The sequence below is a fragment of the Equus przewalskii genome, chromosome 13 (assembly GCF_037783145.1).
Source record: "Equus przewalskii isolate Varuska chromosome 13, EquPr2, whole genome shotgun sequence".
Classification (NCBI taxonomy): Eukaryota; Metazoa; Chordata; class Mammalia; order Perissodactyla; family Equidae; genus Equus; species Equus przewalskii.
In genome coordinates this window covers 44,492,487-44,510,749 of record NC_091843.1, presented here as the reverse complement: position 1 = coordinate 44,510,749, position 18,263 = coordinate 44,492,487, and the positions used below count along the sequence as shown (strand labels likewise).

General features: G+C 34.2%; 1 protein-coding gene across 2 annotated transcripts in view; it reads left to right on the top strand.

The window, feature by feature from the left end:
- Window positions 1-18,263, top strand: part of ADAMTS19 (ADAM metallopeptidase with thrombospondin type 1 motif 19) — a 236,401-nt gene that overhangs the window by 89,923 nt on the left and 128,215 nt on the right. For both annotated transcript variants that reach the window (XM_070569341.1, XM_070569340.1), the window contains one exon: window positions 16,423-16,528. In XM_070569341.1, the coding sequence (XP_070425442.1) occupies window positions 16,423-16,528 (106 nt within the window). The remainder of the gene's footprint in view (window positions 1-16,422; window positions 16,529-18,263) is intronic.

The window sequence follows — 18,263 nt, the reverse complement described above, 5'->3', positions numbered from 1 at the left end:
GTTGAACATTTGAATTGTTGAACTAGAATTGAACATTTTGGAAACTGAAATTTTAAATGTTCGTGTGTATGTGTGTATATGTATATAATTTATCATAGTTTTAAAATGAAATATCTATGTATGAATTTAACCAATTATGTACAGATTCCGTATCCTAAAAACTACAAAATGTTGATGAGAGCTATATAAGAAGATCTAAATAAATGGCGAGACATACTGTGTTCATACATTAGAAGACAACATAGCATAGATGCAATTCTTCTCAAATTGATCTATAGATTTAACACAATTCCAATCAAAATTTCAGCACTTTTTCTATATATAGACAAGAAGATTCTAAAATTTATATGAAAAGGCAAATAACAAATAGCCAAAACAATTTTGAATGGAAAATTAATTTTGGAAGAATCATAGTACCCGATTTTAAGACTTACTGCAAAGCTTCAGTAATCAAGACAGTGTAGTATTGGTTCAGGAATGGGTTACATAGGTCAATGGATCAAAATAGTTTCCAGAAGTAGACCCACACAAATATTGCCGAATGATTTTCTACAAAGGTAAAAACTCTATTCAATGAAAAGAGAATAATCTTTCAACAAATGGTCTTTTGTTTGAAATTGGACATCAGCATGCAAAATAATGAACTTATGCAAAAGCTAATACAAGGTGGATTATTGATCTAAAGGTAAATTGTAAAACTATAAAAACTTAGAAGATGGGGGCTGGCCCTGTGGCCGAGTAGTTGGGTTTACTCACTCTGCTTTGGCGGCCCAGGGTTTCGCCAGTTTGGATCCTGGGTGTGGACATGGCACCATCATCAGGTCATGCTGGTGCAGCATCCTACATGCCACAACTAGAAGGACCCACAACTAGAATATACAACTATGTACTGTGGGGATTTGGGGAGAAAAAGCACAAAAAAAAAAAAAAAGATTGGCAGCAGGTGTTAGCTCAGGTGCCAATCTTTAAAAGAATTAAATAAATAAAAATGAAAACATAAGAGAAAATCTTTGTGACCTTGAATTAGGTAAAGAGTTTTTAGAGATGACACCGAAAGCATGATCTATGAAAGAAAGATTTGACAAACTGGATTTCATCTTATTATTAAAGCAACAATGACAACAGAAATACTTTTGCTCTGTAAAAGGATTAAAATACAAGTTATGGACTAGGAGAAAATATTTATAAATCACAAATCTAGATGCAAGAACTTACATATGGAATATATAAAGAACTCTGAAATCTCAACACTAAGAAAACAATTTAAAAATGTGCAAAAGACACTTCACAAAAAGGGTATATGGATGGCAAGTAAACATATGAAAAGATATTCAACATCATTTGTCATTAAGGATATGCAAATTAAAACCACAATGAGATATCACTATATATAAATTATATGAGTAAAATTAAAAATACTGACAATACCAAGTGCTGACGAGAATGTAGACCAACTTTAACGCCCATGCATTGCTGCTGGAAGTCCCAAATTTTACAGCCACTTGGGAAAAGTTTGGCAGTTGCTTATAACGATAAACATGCACTTTTCATATGACCCAGTGATCTCATTCCTATTTACTTCAGAGCAATAAAAACTTATATTTACCTAAAACCTATTCATGAATGTTTATACCTACTTTATTCATAATTATCCCAAACTGGAAACATTCCAAATGTCCTTGAACAGGTGAATGGTTAGAAAACTGTGGTACATCCATACAATAGAATGCTATACAGAAATGAAGAGGAATGAAATATTCATTCATCTGTCGATTTAGAAGAACATCAAAGCATTTTGCTGAGTGAAAGGAGCCAGTTTCAAAAGATTACATGTCATATGATTACATTTTAAGACGTTCTCTACAAGACAAACCTATAATGATGATCAGGTCCATGATCACCATTGGCTGGTGGTGGTGGAGGGTGTGATTAAAAAGGGATAGCACATGGCAGTTTTGGGTGTTCTGGCTTCTGTTGGTGGTGGTGGTTATGCTAAACAAGTGTTAAAATTCATAGAATTGTACAATAAAGTAAATGTTACTGTATATGAATTTAAAAATTAAAATTAAAACAAAAAGAATTGTTGTGATCCTTAGATATGCTTTTAGCATTACATCAGGGGATTCCACAAAGGTTTCTACAGGTTGTGTCCTGCACAAGGGGATCTGATCTACGGGCCTAATGGGAAGGAGGGACTGAAATCCAGCCCAGACTTTACCTGCCAAGCTCTTTTTCTAATCCTTCCATTCACTTGGGAAATATTTTTAATAAGTAATCTCCCAGTGTTGTGCCTCTTTTTAATTTACACTAATCACTCTTCTGTTTGAGGCCCAGCTAAGAAATGATAATTTTTTCAGATTTTAGTGTATGTTCAAATGTATTGTTTTAGAATTTTCAAATGGAAGGCTATTTCTTTGTTGTCCTGTTTTCGCTTTATCCCTGTTTAAATTCTACCCATTCTCCAGAATGCTGATTTTTTTTCATTTTGGACCTTCTGGATTACCTCTCCCTCTACCATGCCTAAACTTGGCAGACTTCAGTATACCTTTCTTGTAGCTTGCATTCCATTCACTCTCTCTCCTTCTAATCTCGTTATGGTCAATGATCTTGCTCAATGCTTGCCTGTGTCCTCAGCACATAGCACAGTGATTGAGCATCCCAGATGCTCAATCTATGTATTTCTGAATAGAAATGAATTCCTGATAAGAAAATAACATCTTTCCTATGGTTTACAATAAAAGCCAGGCTGGACTTACGTTATTTAATTCTTGGCCGCTGGTATTTATCTTGTTAGGCACTGGCCAGAACATAAATCACACACTTTATATTTCTATTTTGGCAAGACATGTTGCAGGGATAAGACGACTCAGATACATAATTCTTAAGGAATTATTATGAAAAGTAGTTGTTCTCTTCTCAAGATATTTCCTTCTCAAGAACCTTTACTGTTAAAGATTGATTTTAATTATAGAATTTTGTTTATATTAGAAAGTGTTTTAATGGTGCTATAAAACACAATATGAATATTAAAATATGCTGAGTATATCCCTGGGAAACCAAAACTGTCTTAATTTAGAAAACTCCCTGAGGTCTTCCTTGTAGGTTTTAGAGTTGTTATTATAAGCGTCTGGAAGTGCAGCTTTGTGTTTACCACATACTTACACAGTGTTGTCAGTGGACAATAATACTTGTTAAGCATCTACTATGTGCCATGGGTTTTTAAATACATCACCTCATTTAACCCTTCAAGAGTTCTTTGTTATAAGAGATTGATACCTCATTTTACAAATAAAAAAATTAAATTTTATATTCGATGGTTACCATGTTTCGTATAGGCCAACATATGCCTGAAATATGTTATCTAAATTAATTAGCATTCCTAAGACAAATTATTGATTTTCCAGTTTTACTGTTGGGAAAACTGAGGCTTAGAAGAAAGAACTAAGTTTCCTGTGGTCACAAAGCTGAACTTTGAGGCTGGAACTCAAACCCTAGAATATTTGACACAAGAGCATCAGTTCTTAAAGCTTTATTCTTTGTATTTTGTCTTTTTTATACTTAATGTAGAAAACAGGACATGAAAAATTTTTTATTGAATTCCAATCAGGATTTTAGAAAGTATCAAATCATCTTGGAGAACAATTTTAACGTTCATTTACTATTAACTACCTCAGTATACAAACCTAAAAAGCTGAGATCTTAAAAGTGCGTCTAGTCTTGGAATCACTTGTGCTTAAACAAATGTATATTTTTTAAGCAAATTATGTCAAACTTAATATTTTAAATATTAGTAGTTGAGATTTAAGAGCATCAGGTATTTGTAATTGTATTGTAATTATAATTATACTCTTTAGATTTCTCTAGTTTATAGAATTCTTTCTTTTATTCAAATAAAAACACTGATCATACAGAGTAGAAAGCAAGTTAAGAAAAGTAGCAAAATGATTAAAAATGGACAAGGTGAAGAAAAATGTTCTGTTGGACTGTTTTGAAGTTTGAGTTAGTTTGTAGTTATAAATGCACGCTGTCAATGTTTTTACTAGTATACTAAAAGAGCAATTTATACAGCTTTTTAGTAGCACGATATTTTTAGTTTTAATTGTCTCTGTTTAATGCCTTCAGGATATGATTACGTTATAACATTATAAAAATGCGTTAGCCAAAATTCCTGATTTATATGCAATCAGAACACTTTTAAATTTTTCCAGCTGTATCCTTAAACTTCACACAAAAATCTTTAGCTGTGATTCATCTTACCTGTTTTTTAAAGTCATGACAGTTTTTTAATCTCCAAGGCAGATGAAATCATTAAACCTAATTCCCTTTTTTTTTGTTTTTTTTTTTGCCTTGTGAGCAACTCATATAGAAAGCCTAAGACCTCTGATTTATCTTTTTTTAAATTAACATAGCAATGAGAATACCGACTTTCAGCCATGTTTGTGGTAGACTGCTTAGTGAAGTTCTCATTACTGATTTACAAGAGTTAGATGCGTAATCTACCACATATGCCTTTTTCAGTGTGCCACAAGAAGTATATTTTCAGAGTTGCACTGAAGTCCAAATTAAGAATTTCACATGGTATATATTATTAATGATGTATTAATGATATATCAAAACCACAAAAATGTACATCAGAATCTGACTTAATTTAAACCCTCTAAGGATTTGAGAGTTGGACTTGTAAAACCATCTAATAACCTGCCCTTAAATTTTCTATAGAGATGTGAAGCAGAATAAATCTAGAATACAATAGCAGGAGCACAAAACTAGCCTACAGACATAAATTTTCTTAATTATTCTTCCTTCCATACAAAAGCAATCTTTTTCATTATGTAAGTGTGAGGAGGAGGTGGGTGGGCTTAATGTTGTGGTTTATTATAAAGCTTAAAAAGAAGTGTAAAACACCAAAAGCGAAAACAAAACCTATTTTAAAACCCTGCCTTTACTATGACCTATGATGTTCTCTCCATCTCTCAGAAGAACGGAATTTCGGAATTGGCCACCTCTACTTACCCCACATACCACTCTCCTTCTGGACTCTCTTTCTCTCACTATTTTTCCTAAGCGTTTATTTGAACCATCTTTCACCTTCTTCTTCTTGCACCATGTTAATATTTCATATAAAAGCTTGTCACAGATTTAGAAGTAGTATATTATATGTGCTATCTAGTCCAGTGGTTCACTGATCTTACATACCTCCATCACACCTTAGGATAATAAAATAAAATGAGGAATTATTCACTATTTTATTTTCCCTTAGAAACCCGTTAAAGATAACACACACTTTTTTAACATGTGTATTCCCATCTGTAGTTAATTTTGTCTCAATACACATTACAGGGTCAAAAATTGTACTAAGTTAGGCAAAAAAAATGTTGCATCTAGCTTTCTAGTGTGTTAAATCTTTCTCTTACAAGTCCCTTCATTGCAAGAAAATGAAAACTTAAACTTGTCAATTAACGTTATTTTTCTTCTAGTTCTTCTAGTTCAAATGACTTTATTCATATACTTTGTATTTGTTTTTGCTTTAACTAATACTCAATTTTTCCAGACAGTTCCCCTAACCTCTGATTTGATCCTTTCCAAGTAGCTGGGGTGATGGGCTATAGATCAGCAATCATAATTCTTTCACTACCCTCTGAGACCTTTGGTCTTTGCATTTTTGCAATGAATTCCTTAGTCTACATAGCAACAAAGTACACTGCTGGACTTGGCTGCCAGGAATGCAGTTGGTGGGTTCAAGGCCCTGAGAACCTTCCTATTCAACTCTTTTTGCTGCAGTCTTGATCTTCCCACCCACCCCCTTTGCCACCCTTCCAGCTCATACTGCTGCTAAACTTCAGCTCTATTCTCCATTCATCTTCTGTGTTAAACTACCCACGTCTCTGACCTTGGCAGCAAGAGTCAAAGTAGGCTCAGAAATGATAGCTCAGTCCTTCTCTCCACCTCGTCCCACTGTATTTTCATTAATTCTCTATCTGAGCCATCCTGTATTGCCCTGGAAATTCCCAAATCACTATCCTCCAGAGTTCCAAAAGAATATCACTGGTCCTTATCCCTTCCCACCTGCCATCAGAGAAAAGCGTTTAGATGACTAGGAACAGACGACTTAGGTGGAAATACAAAAGAGAAATGCACGTTAATACATCTCAAAATTTATTATCACTGTAATATACAAGGCACTGTTCTACATATTGGGGATGAGCAAATTGATTTCTTAGTATTTTCCTGCCCTTGTAGTGCTTACATTCTGATGGAGAGATGGTCAATGTCCATAATAAATAATTAAATTAATTGGTATATTAAAAGATAAAACTGGCATAGAAAAAAATAGTAGATCTAAGTAAGAGAGAATCCAGGAGTTCCAGGGTGTGGGGAAGGGTATTTGCAATTTTAAATTTGGTGATCAAGAAATGTCTCACTGAAAAAAATGATATTTAAAAAAGATTTGAAGAAGATCTGGGAGAGGTATTTAGGAAGAGAATGTTCCAGACAGGGTAAAAAGTCAGTGAAGGGGTCTTGAGGTGGAAACATGCTTGTCTCATTTGAAAAATGACCAAAAAAAACATAGGCAATGTAATTGGAATAGAATGAATAAAGGGGATTATTATGGGAAATTTTAGATTTTGTATTTCTTCTTTTGACGGCTTTGGTAAGTTGTAAAATTTATTGACATACTCTTTAAAAAAATATTACCTTGATGTCTTCAGGAATTGTAGAAAATTTCCTTATTCATATTTGATGCTGGTAATTTGTGTTTGTCTCTTATTCTTGATCAGTTTACTAAGGAATTATCAATTTTTGCCAATTTTCTTTTACATTTGTTTTATAGTTTATTGATTTTCCTATTTATTATTTCTTTCCTTCTGTATTCTTAAGCTTTGATGCTCTCTTCTTTCCTAGCTCCTGGAAGGAATTTTAACCATTGATTTTCAGTCCTTTTAATTTTTTCTAATATAAGCTATGAATTTCCCTAAGCACTGTCATTACAGCCCACACATTTGTGATATGTTCTATTTTTATTATGACTATATTTATAATATTTTTTATAATATAATTTCCTAATTTCTAATTTTCTAATTTCACTTGTGGACTATTTGTAAGGGTGTCATCTCATGTCCAGGCAGTTTCAGTTTTTCCAGTTCTCTTTTTAGTTCTTGATTTCTAAATTATTTCCATTGTGGCCAGTGAACATACTTTGGGTTATTTCTACTTTTCAAATTTGTTGAAGTTTCTTTCACTGCTTAATGTACGGTCAACTTTTATAAATGTACCATGTACACTTAAAAAGAATGTGAATTTTGCTCTTGGGTACAGTGTTCTATTACGTCAACTAAGACAGACTTGCTAATATTTTGTTCAGATCTGTTATGTCCTGAGTGAATTTTTTTACGGTTGTTCTATCATCCACTAAAAGAAGCAAGTCAGGGCCGGCCTGGTGGTGCACCACTTAAGTTCCCACATTCTGCTTTGGCAGCTCGGGGTTCCCCGGTTCTGATCCGGGGTGTGGACCTACGCATCACTTGTCAAGCCATGCTGTGGCAGGTGTCCCGCGTATAAAGTAGAGGAAGATGGGCACAGATGTTAGCTCAGGGCCAGTCTTCCTCAGCAAAAAGAGGAGAGTTGGCAGCAGATGTTAGCTCAGGGCTAATCTTCCTAAAAGAAAATAAATAGAAAGAGGCATGTTAAAGTCTCCCAGTTTAATTGTGGGTTTGTCTATTTCTCCTCTTAATTCTGTTCGTTTTTGCCTTATATATTTTGATGCTTAGTGATTGAGAAAATACAGACATAGAATTGTGATGTCTTCTTGTTGCAGTGACCCTTTTATCATCAAAAAATATCCTTTATCTCTCCTGATGCTTGTGGCTTAAATTCAATTTGTCTAATTTTGTATGTTTGTAATATTTATATCACCCCTGCTCTGTTTTGGTTAATGTTTCTATGTTATATCTTTTTCTATGCTTTTACTTTTAACCTATGTCCTTTTTTTTTCTTTTTTTTAAGATTGGCACCTGAGCTAACATCTGTGGCCACTCTTCTTTTTTTTTTCTTCTTCTTCTTCTCCCCAAAGGCCCCAGTACATAGTTGTGTATTCTCGTTGTAGGTCCTTCTGGTTGTGGCATGTGGCACTTCGCCTCAGCATGGCCTGATGAGCGGTACTATGTCCGCGCCCAGGATCCAACCAGCAAAACCCTGGGCCACCGAAGCAGAGCGCACGAACTTAACCACTTGGCCATGGGCCGGCCCCTATGTCCTTGTTTTTAAAATGTTTTTCTTGTAAGCAGAATAGAATTGGGATTTATTTTTTAATCCAGTCTTACAATCTGAGTTTGATTTAGCATAGTCTTTTTTATTTAATGAAATTTTTGGTATGAAATGCTATTTTTAATTTTCTATGTGACTTTATTTCATGTTTCCACCTTTCTTTTTTGAATAGGTAAATCCAATATTCATATGCCATTTTCTATCTATGTGATTGTTAGCTGTGTATTACTTTACTTTTCTTTCGCAATTGCCCTATGTATTACGACATGTATCCTTTTACCACTCTCCATATGTTGCTAGAACTTTTGAACACCTGCATTCCCTTTATCCCCCAACTACATATTGTTGCATGTATTTCAGTTCTCCTATATTTCAGTTTCACAAGACAGAAAATTAGTGTTTTGTGTATTCAATATTTATTTAGAGTTACCCTATATTTACTTTTTCTGGTGTTCTTTATTTCCTCTGCCTTTCCATGTTTCAGTCTAGGATGTTTCCTTCTGTTTGAAGAAATTTCTTGAACATTTCTTTACACCAATATTTTGATATAAAGTATCCTGAAGAAGGAATTTCTTCCTCTCATTTACAGAAAAGATACATTTGGGTTGTGGTGGCCCAGTAAATGTAGATTTCAAGCTCAGTATCTTTATGTTAAAAATGTCTTTATTTCATAATTGTTTTTTCTCTAATTTTTATATTGGTGGCTTCCCTCTCACAGTGGACCTCTTCACTTGGTTTGTATTTTTATTTGTGAGCTCATCTTTAGTGGAATTTTTTTTTCTCTGTGGGTATTTTATTCCTGCTGAGATGATAAACTGTCTCATCATAGTGATACAGTCATGTGCCACATAACGACATTGCAGTCAACAACAGCCCACAAATGCAACAGTGGTCCCATAAGATTAGCACCATGTAGCCTAGGTGTGTCATAGACTATCCCATCTAGGTTTGTGTAAGTACACTCTATGATGTTCACACAACAACAAAATCCCCTAAAGATGCATTTCTCAGGACATATCCCCATCATTAAGCAACGCGTGACTGTGTTTCATTTGTTTTTACTGAACTGACAAGTATTTCCCCAACCTTCTATGATCCCCAAATTGTTTGATCCATTCATAGGTTACATTCATGGCTTACTATTCCTGTGGCTTCACACCTATGCATGATAGTGGCTTGGGGTTTTGATTTGTTAATGGAGTATTTTCTAGCATACCCAGAATTTATTTTGAGCCAGAGTTCCTTCCTGCTTTCCTGCACATGGACTTTTAAAGTTATTTTTAAGTATGTTTGAAGGTAGTTAACAGCAGCAATTCCAGGCTTTCTGATTTGTATATGGATCTCAGTTCTTTACTCACTAATACCTGTCTCTGCAGACGTTTTGAAACCACACACATTATTTAATAAGACTTGTATCTTATCGGATACCTAGGCTCTGACAGCATCAACTCCAGATTTGAAATTTTTTAAGCTTTATTCTTTTCACTTGGGAATTCTTTTTTTTTTCAAGCTTAGCTATGCAATGAAAAATTCGTATATTACATGTTATTTGGCATCTCTGTGTGCTTTTCACAAAAAAAGTCTCAGTCTACCATGATCTGGGAACACATAAACAACATTTTAATGTCTGTACAATTCTGCCTTATTTGACAACAGGGATTCACTATACTTTTTATTAAACTAATACCCTTGTTTTTTTTATTAGTGGTCACTTTTTTCGTAGAAACTACTATACTGTTAATAAAGTTACAGATTAGTTAAACATTTAAGAGAATCTAGAAGCCTGTTTTTAAAATACGTTTGTAACTATACTGATATTAAACTCATAACTTACATAATTGTATTTTTATATTCCTATATAAGGTCATCATCTTGTCTTTTAATGGTACAGAGGCAGATAATTAGCAAACTAGTAAGGCAAGTTATTGTTTCAAAATATGTTCAAAGTCCAATTTGAATGTAATCATGTTAAATGGGTTTCATATTGTCTGGGGACCATCATTAAATCATTCTAAAAATTTTTTCCAATTTGTGGATGGAATGCATTTTTTTCTTTCTTTCTCTTTGTTTTTTGAGGAAGATTAGCCCTGAGCTAACATCTGCTGCCAATTCTCCTCTTTTTTGCTGAGGAAGACTGACCCTGAGCTAACATTTGTGCCTATCTTCCTCTACTTTATGTGTGGGACACCTGCCACAGCATGACTTGACAAGTGGTGTGTAGGTCTGCACCTGGGATCTGAACTGGTGAACCCCTGGCGGCCCAAGTGGAACATGGCAAACTTAACCACTGTACCACCGAGCCAGCCCCTGAAATGCATTTTGATTCTTCAAAATTGCGTTTTTATTTAAGGTCCTGCACTGAGTCACATTTTATATTAATTTTTGTTTTAGGGAATTTCATCTATGCAATTCCTTTAACACTCCTCTTATTGAGGATATACTAAATACACTGTTGATGCAGAGATGTCCACCATGGCTTATACATTTAAAGAACCTAAGTTCTTCCTGAGTAGCATCACCTCTCATGGGCATCTCCTTACCCTTTTCCCTGCTCAGTCCTTTGTTCAGGAATTCCTCTCTCAACTTCCACTGCCTTTCCCTGGCTACCCTCTGCCCTCTCAGTGCTTCCACCAAGTTATTTCCCTTTCTAAAAGCCTTTCCTGCTTTGATTCTCTCATATTATCCTGTGTACATCTTTATGTCTTAATGGTCCCGTTTCAAAATGAGTATTTGTGTGGCTTGCACTCCTTAAGGCATGCTCAGCATGTATTCATCTTTGTACCTTTGGTACTTCTCACATATTACATTACTTAGGGCTCAAGTAATAGTAAGACTCATAGGTAAATAATTTACTTTATTGGGTACAATCATAGGACAAATAACTTACCAAGGACTGTGCAAGATTTTGTGCCAGGATTTGGAACTCAGGTAGTCTAGCTAATGGTTAAAAGCAACAGTTGTGGAGCTGGCCGACTTACTTTTGTTAGGCTATATCCATCTGATTGCATAAAAACTGATTTTCCGATTAGTCCCTTACTGTAGCATGCATCCTGTAGGGTTTTAGGCGTCTCTGATCATCTGGGTAGGGTGTATCATATCTCGTCCTAGGATAGTGTGTTTTGTTTTCAGATGAGAGAGTCTCTTGACTCCTGGTGCGTGACTTGATTCATTTTTAGGTGAGAATTTAGAGGTTGTTTTGGTTTCCTTTGTATTTCCAGAATTTTTTGTATTAAAAGACTGCTTTAAAAAGAGTCTGTATTACATCTATCTTTAAATAACAGCTGTGTTAAATCCTTTCCCCTTCTAACCTCTACCCCTTATTATAATAAGAAACATGTGGGTTCTTGAAAGGACCTGAAAAGCTCAGGCTTTTAAACAGAATAATGCAAGTCATTTACATTAGTCATGGTTACAATTATTCTCCATAACTTCCAAGTCAAAGAAAATCTCCTTGGTGTGCCAAATGTAAGAACAATGAAATTCAAATTTATCAGAGTCTTAGTTGAAGATTCTGACTTTACACTTAAAGAAGAATAGGTGTAGAGGGTCATTTTTGGTTGTTAAATTATAACCTGGTCTCTAAGAAAATCCTTTAATTACTATTCAAATTTCATAGACATGATTATCATATTTATGTCTTTAATTTTCTCATTATAAAGCTATTATAAACATTTACTTGAATTTGTAAAATAGGAAAAGAGGAATAAAAATTACCTATAATCTCTCCACATATTATAATTACTATTAGCAAATTACTATGGTTATGTAGTCTTTTTGATCGCCCATGAGAATGTGCTGGTATAGGTTTTTTAATATTTAGCTGTAATTATACCTCTGTGTCAACATATATGCATCATTTTTTAATTATATTTTATTTTATAGTATAAAATATATGTCATATTATAAATTATAAGCTTTATCACCATATTTTTTTTTACATGATCACACAATAGTCATTGATTTCTCATAAAGTGGTGAGGAATCTGGGGCCCCCAGAGAGGTCACTGCTCATTCCTTCTCTTCCCCTATACCGCAGGGCTGGTGTTACGAACATACTAAAGTTGTATACCTATTCCATCCTCTTGCTTCCCACTGCTGTTTCTAAATCAAAATCTCTCCTGTCTACAAATAAAAACTCTTCATTTGAAGCTGAAGCTCTCAAGCTGTACCATCTTCTCCCTCATTGTCACTGTGATTGATCTCCTTGGATTCTCACTCACATTTCCTATGGATTTTGGCCACAATTCCCACCTTCCTGAGTTCATTGTGATTATGTGCAATTCCATGTTCATATAATCAGTCTACCCAACACTACTTAATAATTCTTTGACCTCAATCTGGATGACCTCTATCTCTCCCCTTCTCTACTCTTATGGCAATAGCTAATCATGTCATAGAATTTCACCTCTGAAATTTTAAATCCCTAAATCTCACCCTCGTATCACAGTCTCTAATACTGTTTGAGAAAGTATCTGTTCGTTTTGTTCATTGATGACTCCATTCTCCTGACCGCTGCATTCTATTCTCTAAATTATCAGGCTCCCTTTACCTTACTTCTTTACTTAACCAGCACAGAGCCCTACAAGTCCTATCCCTTCTTTCAGTCTCAATTTTACTACCAACTCTTATATACTTCGATTCTTCCTTTACACTTGATCTACAAAACCTCAACCCCAATTTAATCCAAATATTACTCTTTTCTGTTTTGGCCATTAGGTTGGATATCATTCACCTGGGGATATTTGTGCCACTCCAGCCTTATGCTCTCCATCCTCAGCTGAACCATATGTTTTCTGACCCATTTACAATAAATATTCTCCTAGTACTTAATCAGCTCTCTTTCCCATTTCTCTCAATTGCTATTCCAACCTTTTATTTCTTTTCCAAAAGGAACTATTCAATTTCCATCTACTTTTGACCCATGCATCACATAACATTGCCTCCTTTTTCATTTAGACGTACAAGAATATCAAAAAGTAATTTCCTTAACTTTACAAGCTATGTCTATGAAAATCCTACAGCCATCGTATTCCATTGTGAAACTGTAAACATTCCTATTAAAGTCAGCAGAGGAAACAAGGAGCCCAATACCACACATGTATTTCAATAGTATGTTGGAAATCCTAGCCATTGTGGTAAGGTTAGAGAAAAATATAGAGAAAATATATAAATATAGAAGAGAAAGAATAATACAGAAGAGATAAGAATTGGAAACAGGTGACAATACTATTTTTATTTGGGAACAGTATATTTGAAGGGGTACAGGAGAAGAAATGTAAAACTTATTAAAGTGACTAAATTTGATATGTATCAAACGGATATATGACATGATGATGACCCACATTAGCTGAGCTTTAATCTGCGTATGGTGATTATTTTAATTGCGGCAAAATATATAGGCGTCCTAAGGGAAATTTTGTACCAAACAATGGTCACTGGCATGCTAATTATAGTTGAGCTTAATTTAGTATTTTTTCAGGACATTTAATCTCAAATTATATATTTTTTTAAATCATCAAATGCTTAAGAGAATTTTAATACCCTGAGAGGAGATATTTTTCTTTCCCTCTTCTTCCCTCCCTTCCTCCCTCTTTCTTTCCTTCCTTCTTCCCTTCAATTATGACACAAATTCAATTACTCTCCAATCTTTGTTTATCATTTTTTATGTATTAATAAGTACATGACTTAGCTCTCTTAAAATTCACATTATGTTTAAGAATTTTTAAAAGTTTTTATTTCATTTGTTGCATAATGGAAGTAGATAAAGAATATGTTTTTCTCCTCCTCCTCTTCTCCATTGCCCAACCCCTCTATGTTTATCATTGCCTTCGTTTCTCCTTCCTACTTTATCTTGATATAGCCGTAGAGTAATTTCAGTTGCCTTAATAAGCCAAATGAAGTAGTAGGGTTTATCCTCTGTCTATTCATGCTTTTGTCCATCCATCCACCCATCCATTCATAAAGAAGTCATTTCATCTATTTGTAGACTTGAAATTTCTGTAAAATCTATTTTAATTTCTAAATATAGAGAGAAAATATTTGTATATATATTTCTTCTCTTGGCTGTTTCTTTCTGTAGTTATATTTTAAAAATAACATGTTTATACCACATTTTGCTTAGAGAATATATCTTAATTTTCCTGATACTCCAGAGGATACCAGGCCTTGACATTCTGCATGACATTTGAATGAGTAGTTGAGGAGTTCAGATATACTTTCAACTAATCTCCATTTTCAACCCCCCAACAGTGCTTCTCCTCAAACCTTGTGTGCCTCAGGGTCAAGCCTCTTGGGTTCTACTACGTTCATAAAATCCTTGTCTCCTGTCATTTGGGCTGAAGTACCACTAAATCAGTTCATATTCCGCCATGAATCTTCTATCTTTCCAAAACATGGGCAAGGTGATTTACACTTTTATTTAAATTTAATTATTCTTACCATTGTTTTTTAAGTTTCTCAGGAGAGAAAAAGATTCACAAGCAGTCAGCTAACCATCTTTAGCTAGGGGCAGCTCTGTACTAAATTGTAATCAAAATAAATGTTCACTGGTAGATGGACTCAAAGTTGAGTTCAAATCCCCATTCTATCATAGTTAGTAGTCATGTGATCTTTGGCAAGTCATTTTGCTGGTCCAGGCACTAATTTTTTCATAAAAAGAGCTTAAATGTATTTTATAAGGACATGAGAATAAGAAAACATACATTTAATTCAACAAATACTAGATATTTTAATAACTTTTGTTATTTGAAAATGCTTTAAAATTTATGTGTGTTTTTTTTTTTTTTAAAGATTGGCACCTGAACTAACAACTATACAACTGTGGCCAATCTTTTTTTTTTCTGCTTTATCTCCCCAAATTCCCCCTGGTACACAGTTGTATATCTTAGTTGCAGGTCCTTCTAGTTGTGGCATATGGGACACCGCCTCCACATGGCCTGACGAGCGGTGCCATGTCCGCACCCAGGATCCGAACAAGCGAAACCCTGGACCACCGCAGTGGAGCGCGCGAACTTAAACACTAGGCTATGGGGCCGGCCCCCTAAAATTTATGTTTGGAAGATTACAATTCCTTGTGTTAAATGATATTTACTCAAGGATATATCTTAATTATTAACATAGTACATAAATCTTTGACTAAAGAATATCGATGATTTCGGATATTATCATCTTTACTGATAATTTAAACCAAAAGGTCAAATATCTTGCTGAAATTCTTATCTTAAAAAATATTTCAGTATCATATACTTCTAGTCAGACCATCTTATTAGCCAAGAAATTTTCAAAGGAAACATTTTCAGTCTTCCAAATATCACAGATAGTTTTTATGTCACATTAGTTAAAATGATATTAAGACTGTCCTGTGTGTGAATGGATAAAGAAGCTGTGGTATATATACACAGTGGAATACTACGCAGCCATAAGAAGAGATGAAATCCAGCCATTTGTGACAACATGGATAGACCTTGAGGGAATTATGCTAAGTGAAATAAGGCAGAGGGAGAAAGTCAAATACCATATGATCTCACTCATAAGTAGAAGATAAAAACAAGGACAAACAAACGCATAGCAACAGAGATTGGATTGTTGGTTACCAGAGGGGAAGCGGGAAGGGAGGAGGGTGAAAAGGCACACATATGTGGTGATGGGTTATAATTAGTCTTTGGGTGGTGAACATGGTGTAATCTACACAGAATTTGAAATATATTAGGATGTATGTGTGAAAGTTAAAAAAAATGACTGTTCCATTTGTAATTTTTTTTTTAGGGTATTTCTTTGAAACTAGATTCTTTACAAGTATTGAGAAATATTTAACATAATCATTGCTTTTTCTAAGTTGTGACTATTAATTTACCTTACATGACAATGAAAAGTGGTATTTATAAAATGTATTCTTTTAATATGACTTTTAAGAATGAGACCAGTGATAAAATAATTTCATCTAAAATATGAAATTGAAAAAAATATTAACAGCTTAGTTGAGTGACTTAGACTTAGGCATTCCCCCCCAAAATTCCATTTATAAGGGCTAGATATCACAGTTTAATATTAACATATTTGGGTAGAAAAACTATTATCTTTCATTTCTTCTACTAATACCTAGCACAAATGATTGCATTTTAATTCTGATGTATGATAATTAATGTCTGTGTTTTCTAGGTATAGCTTACTTGAGTGGAATGTGTAGTGAAAAGAGAAAATGTATTATTGCTGAAGATAATGGCCTGAATCTTGCATTTACAATTGCTCATGAAATGGGTCACAAGTAAGTAAAAATTCTGGCTATGCTAGTATATTAGCATACAACCTTGTTATTTGAGTTATTGAATTACATGCATATCTTTTCATTTTTTTCTTGGGGCTCAAGTTTTTGAAAAATTAGGGAAACAAGAAGAGGAAGAGATCATCTAAATTTAATGAGTGTCTTCTGAGTGTTGTAACCATTCCTGATGCTTTGAAAATCTTATTACATTACTAAAATCCTCATCAGGGCAATTATTATACAACACATGGTTCATTTCACTATGCATTTCCAAATGATGTAAGCATTGCAATAATTATGACACTACAAAGTTGTATATTATTCAAACATTCAAGGAAAACATTTTGTACAAGTATAAAAATACTTCCAGTCTATAATAGTACCTATTTTTGTTGTTACCCTACATGGAGTAAAGAAATTAATCCGTTTGGTTTAGGCATAATGTATTTGAAAGAGAATTATACTGGACACACAATTAATATGGAGTGAACATTAACTGTGCCTCAGGTACAATTCTAAGCACTTTACATAGATTATTCACTTAAAGCTCAGAAAAGCAAGGATCTCATTTTGCAGATAATATTAATAGCTATAATAATTAGTAGTAGCAACACTTTTACAGCACTTACTATGTGCCAGGAACATTTGTACATGCTCTATATGTCCCCACAGCATCCTTGTGAGGTAGTGCTATTAGAGTACCCATCTTACAGGGAGAAAACTGAAGTATAGAGAAGTTAATTTACCCTCCCAAAGTTATAAAAATATAAGTGTTGGAAGGAGGATTTGAACTCAAGTCATCTAACTCAGGTCATACTATTCTGAATTTCTCCATTAAGTTATCTGCTATCTTTGGGCCTTTGATCTCTCATCAGTAAAATGGGGATAATATCTGTTATGAGGTTGGTTTGGGATTCAAATTACATAAGAACTATGCACATATTTACAGGAAGTATATTATAGTAGAAATCATATGGGTTAGGAAATCAGACTTAATTTTGACTATAGGCTTCCCTACATGCTAGCAGTATCAGCAGTACAAATGAAAAGTATTTTAATTGGACTCAGATTTAGTGAGGTCCTACTCAGGGAGGTGATCTTTATGGAGGCCTCTTTGGTCAAAGACATATTTAGTTTGGCCGGCTGTGTTTAGAAAAATTGAATCAGTTGCCAACATTAAAAAGTATAAATTTGACATAAAAATTCAAATTTCCAGACCTGGCAGCATTAGACCCACAGTCCCATATGGCAACCATTCCTTGGAGCTGAGTAGCGTCTGTACCCTTTAGACTGGGCCCATCGTTCCCAACTCATCACAGGCTGTAGCACTCTAGTGTCACGCACCCAGCTTACTTCATTTTCATTATGTGCCTGGACTCTAGACAGTTGAATAAAGTTGAATTGACTGTGGAATTTGATTGGTATAAGAAAGCTTAGAAAAAATTTTTATGTGACATAATCGTGTTTGTTTAAACTGAAGTATAAGAAAATTGTTGTCATAATTATACAGTTCAATGAATTATCAAAAATGGAATATATCCATGTGCCCATAATCCAGTCCAAGAAATAGGGCATTATCAGCAGTGATTGATTTTTGATGTCACTATTTTAAATGTGTGGATATGCTTTCAGTGTCTCCAACGCAGGCTCTCAGTCTTCAGTTGATGCTTTAGAATATAGGAGTTTGTTATTCAAAAAAAAGAAACAAAAAAGCTAAATACACTTTAAAAGATAAATC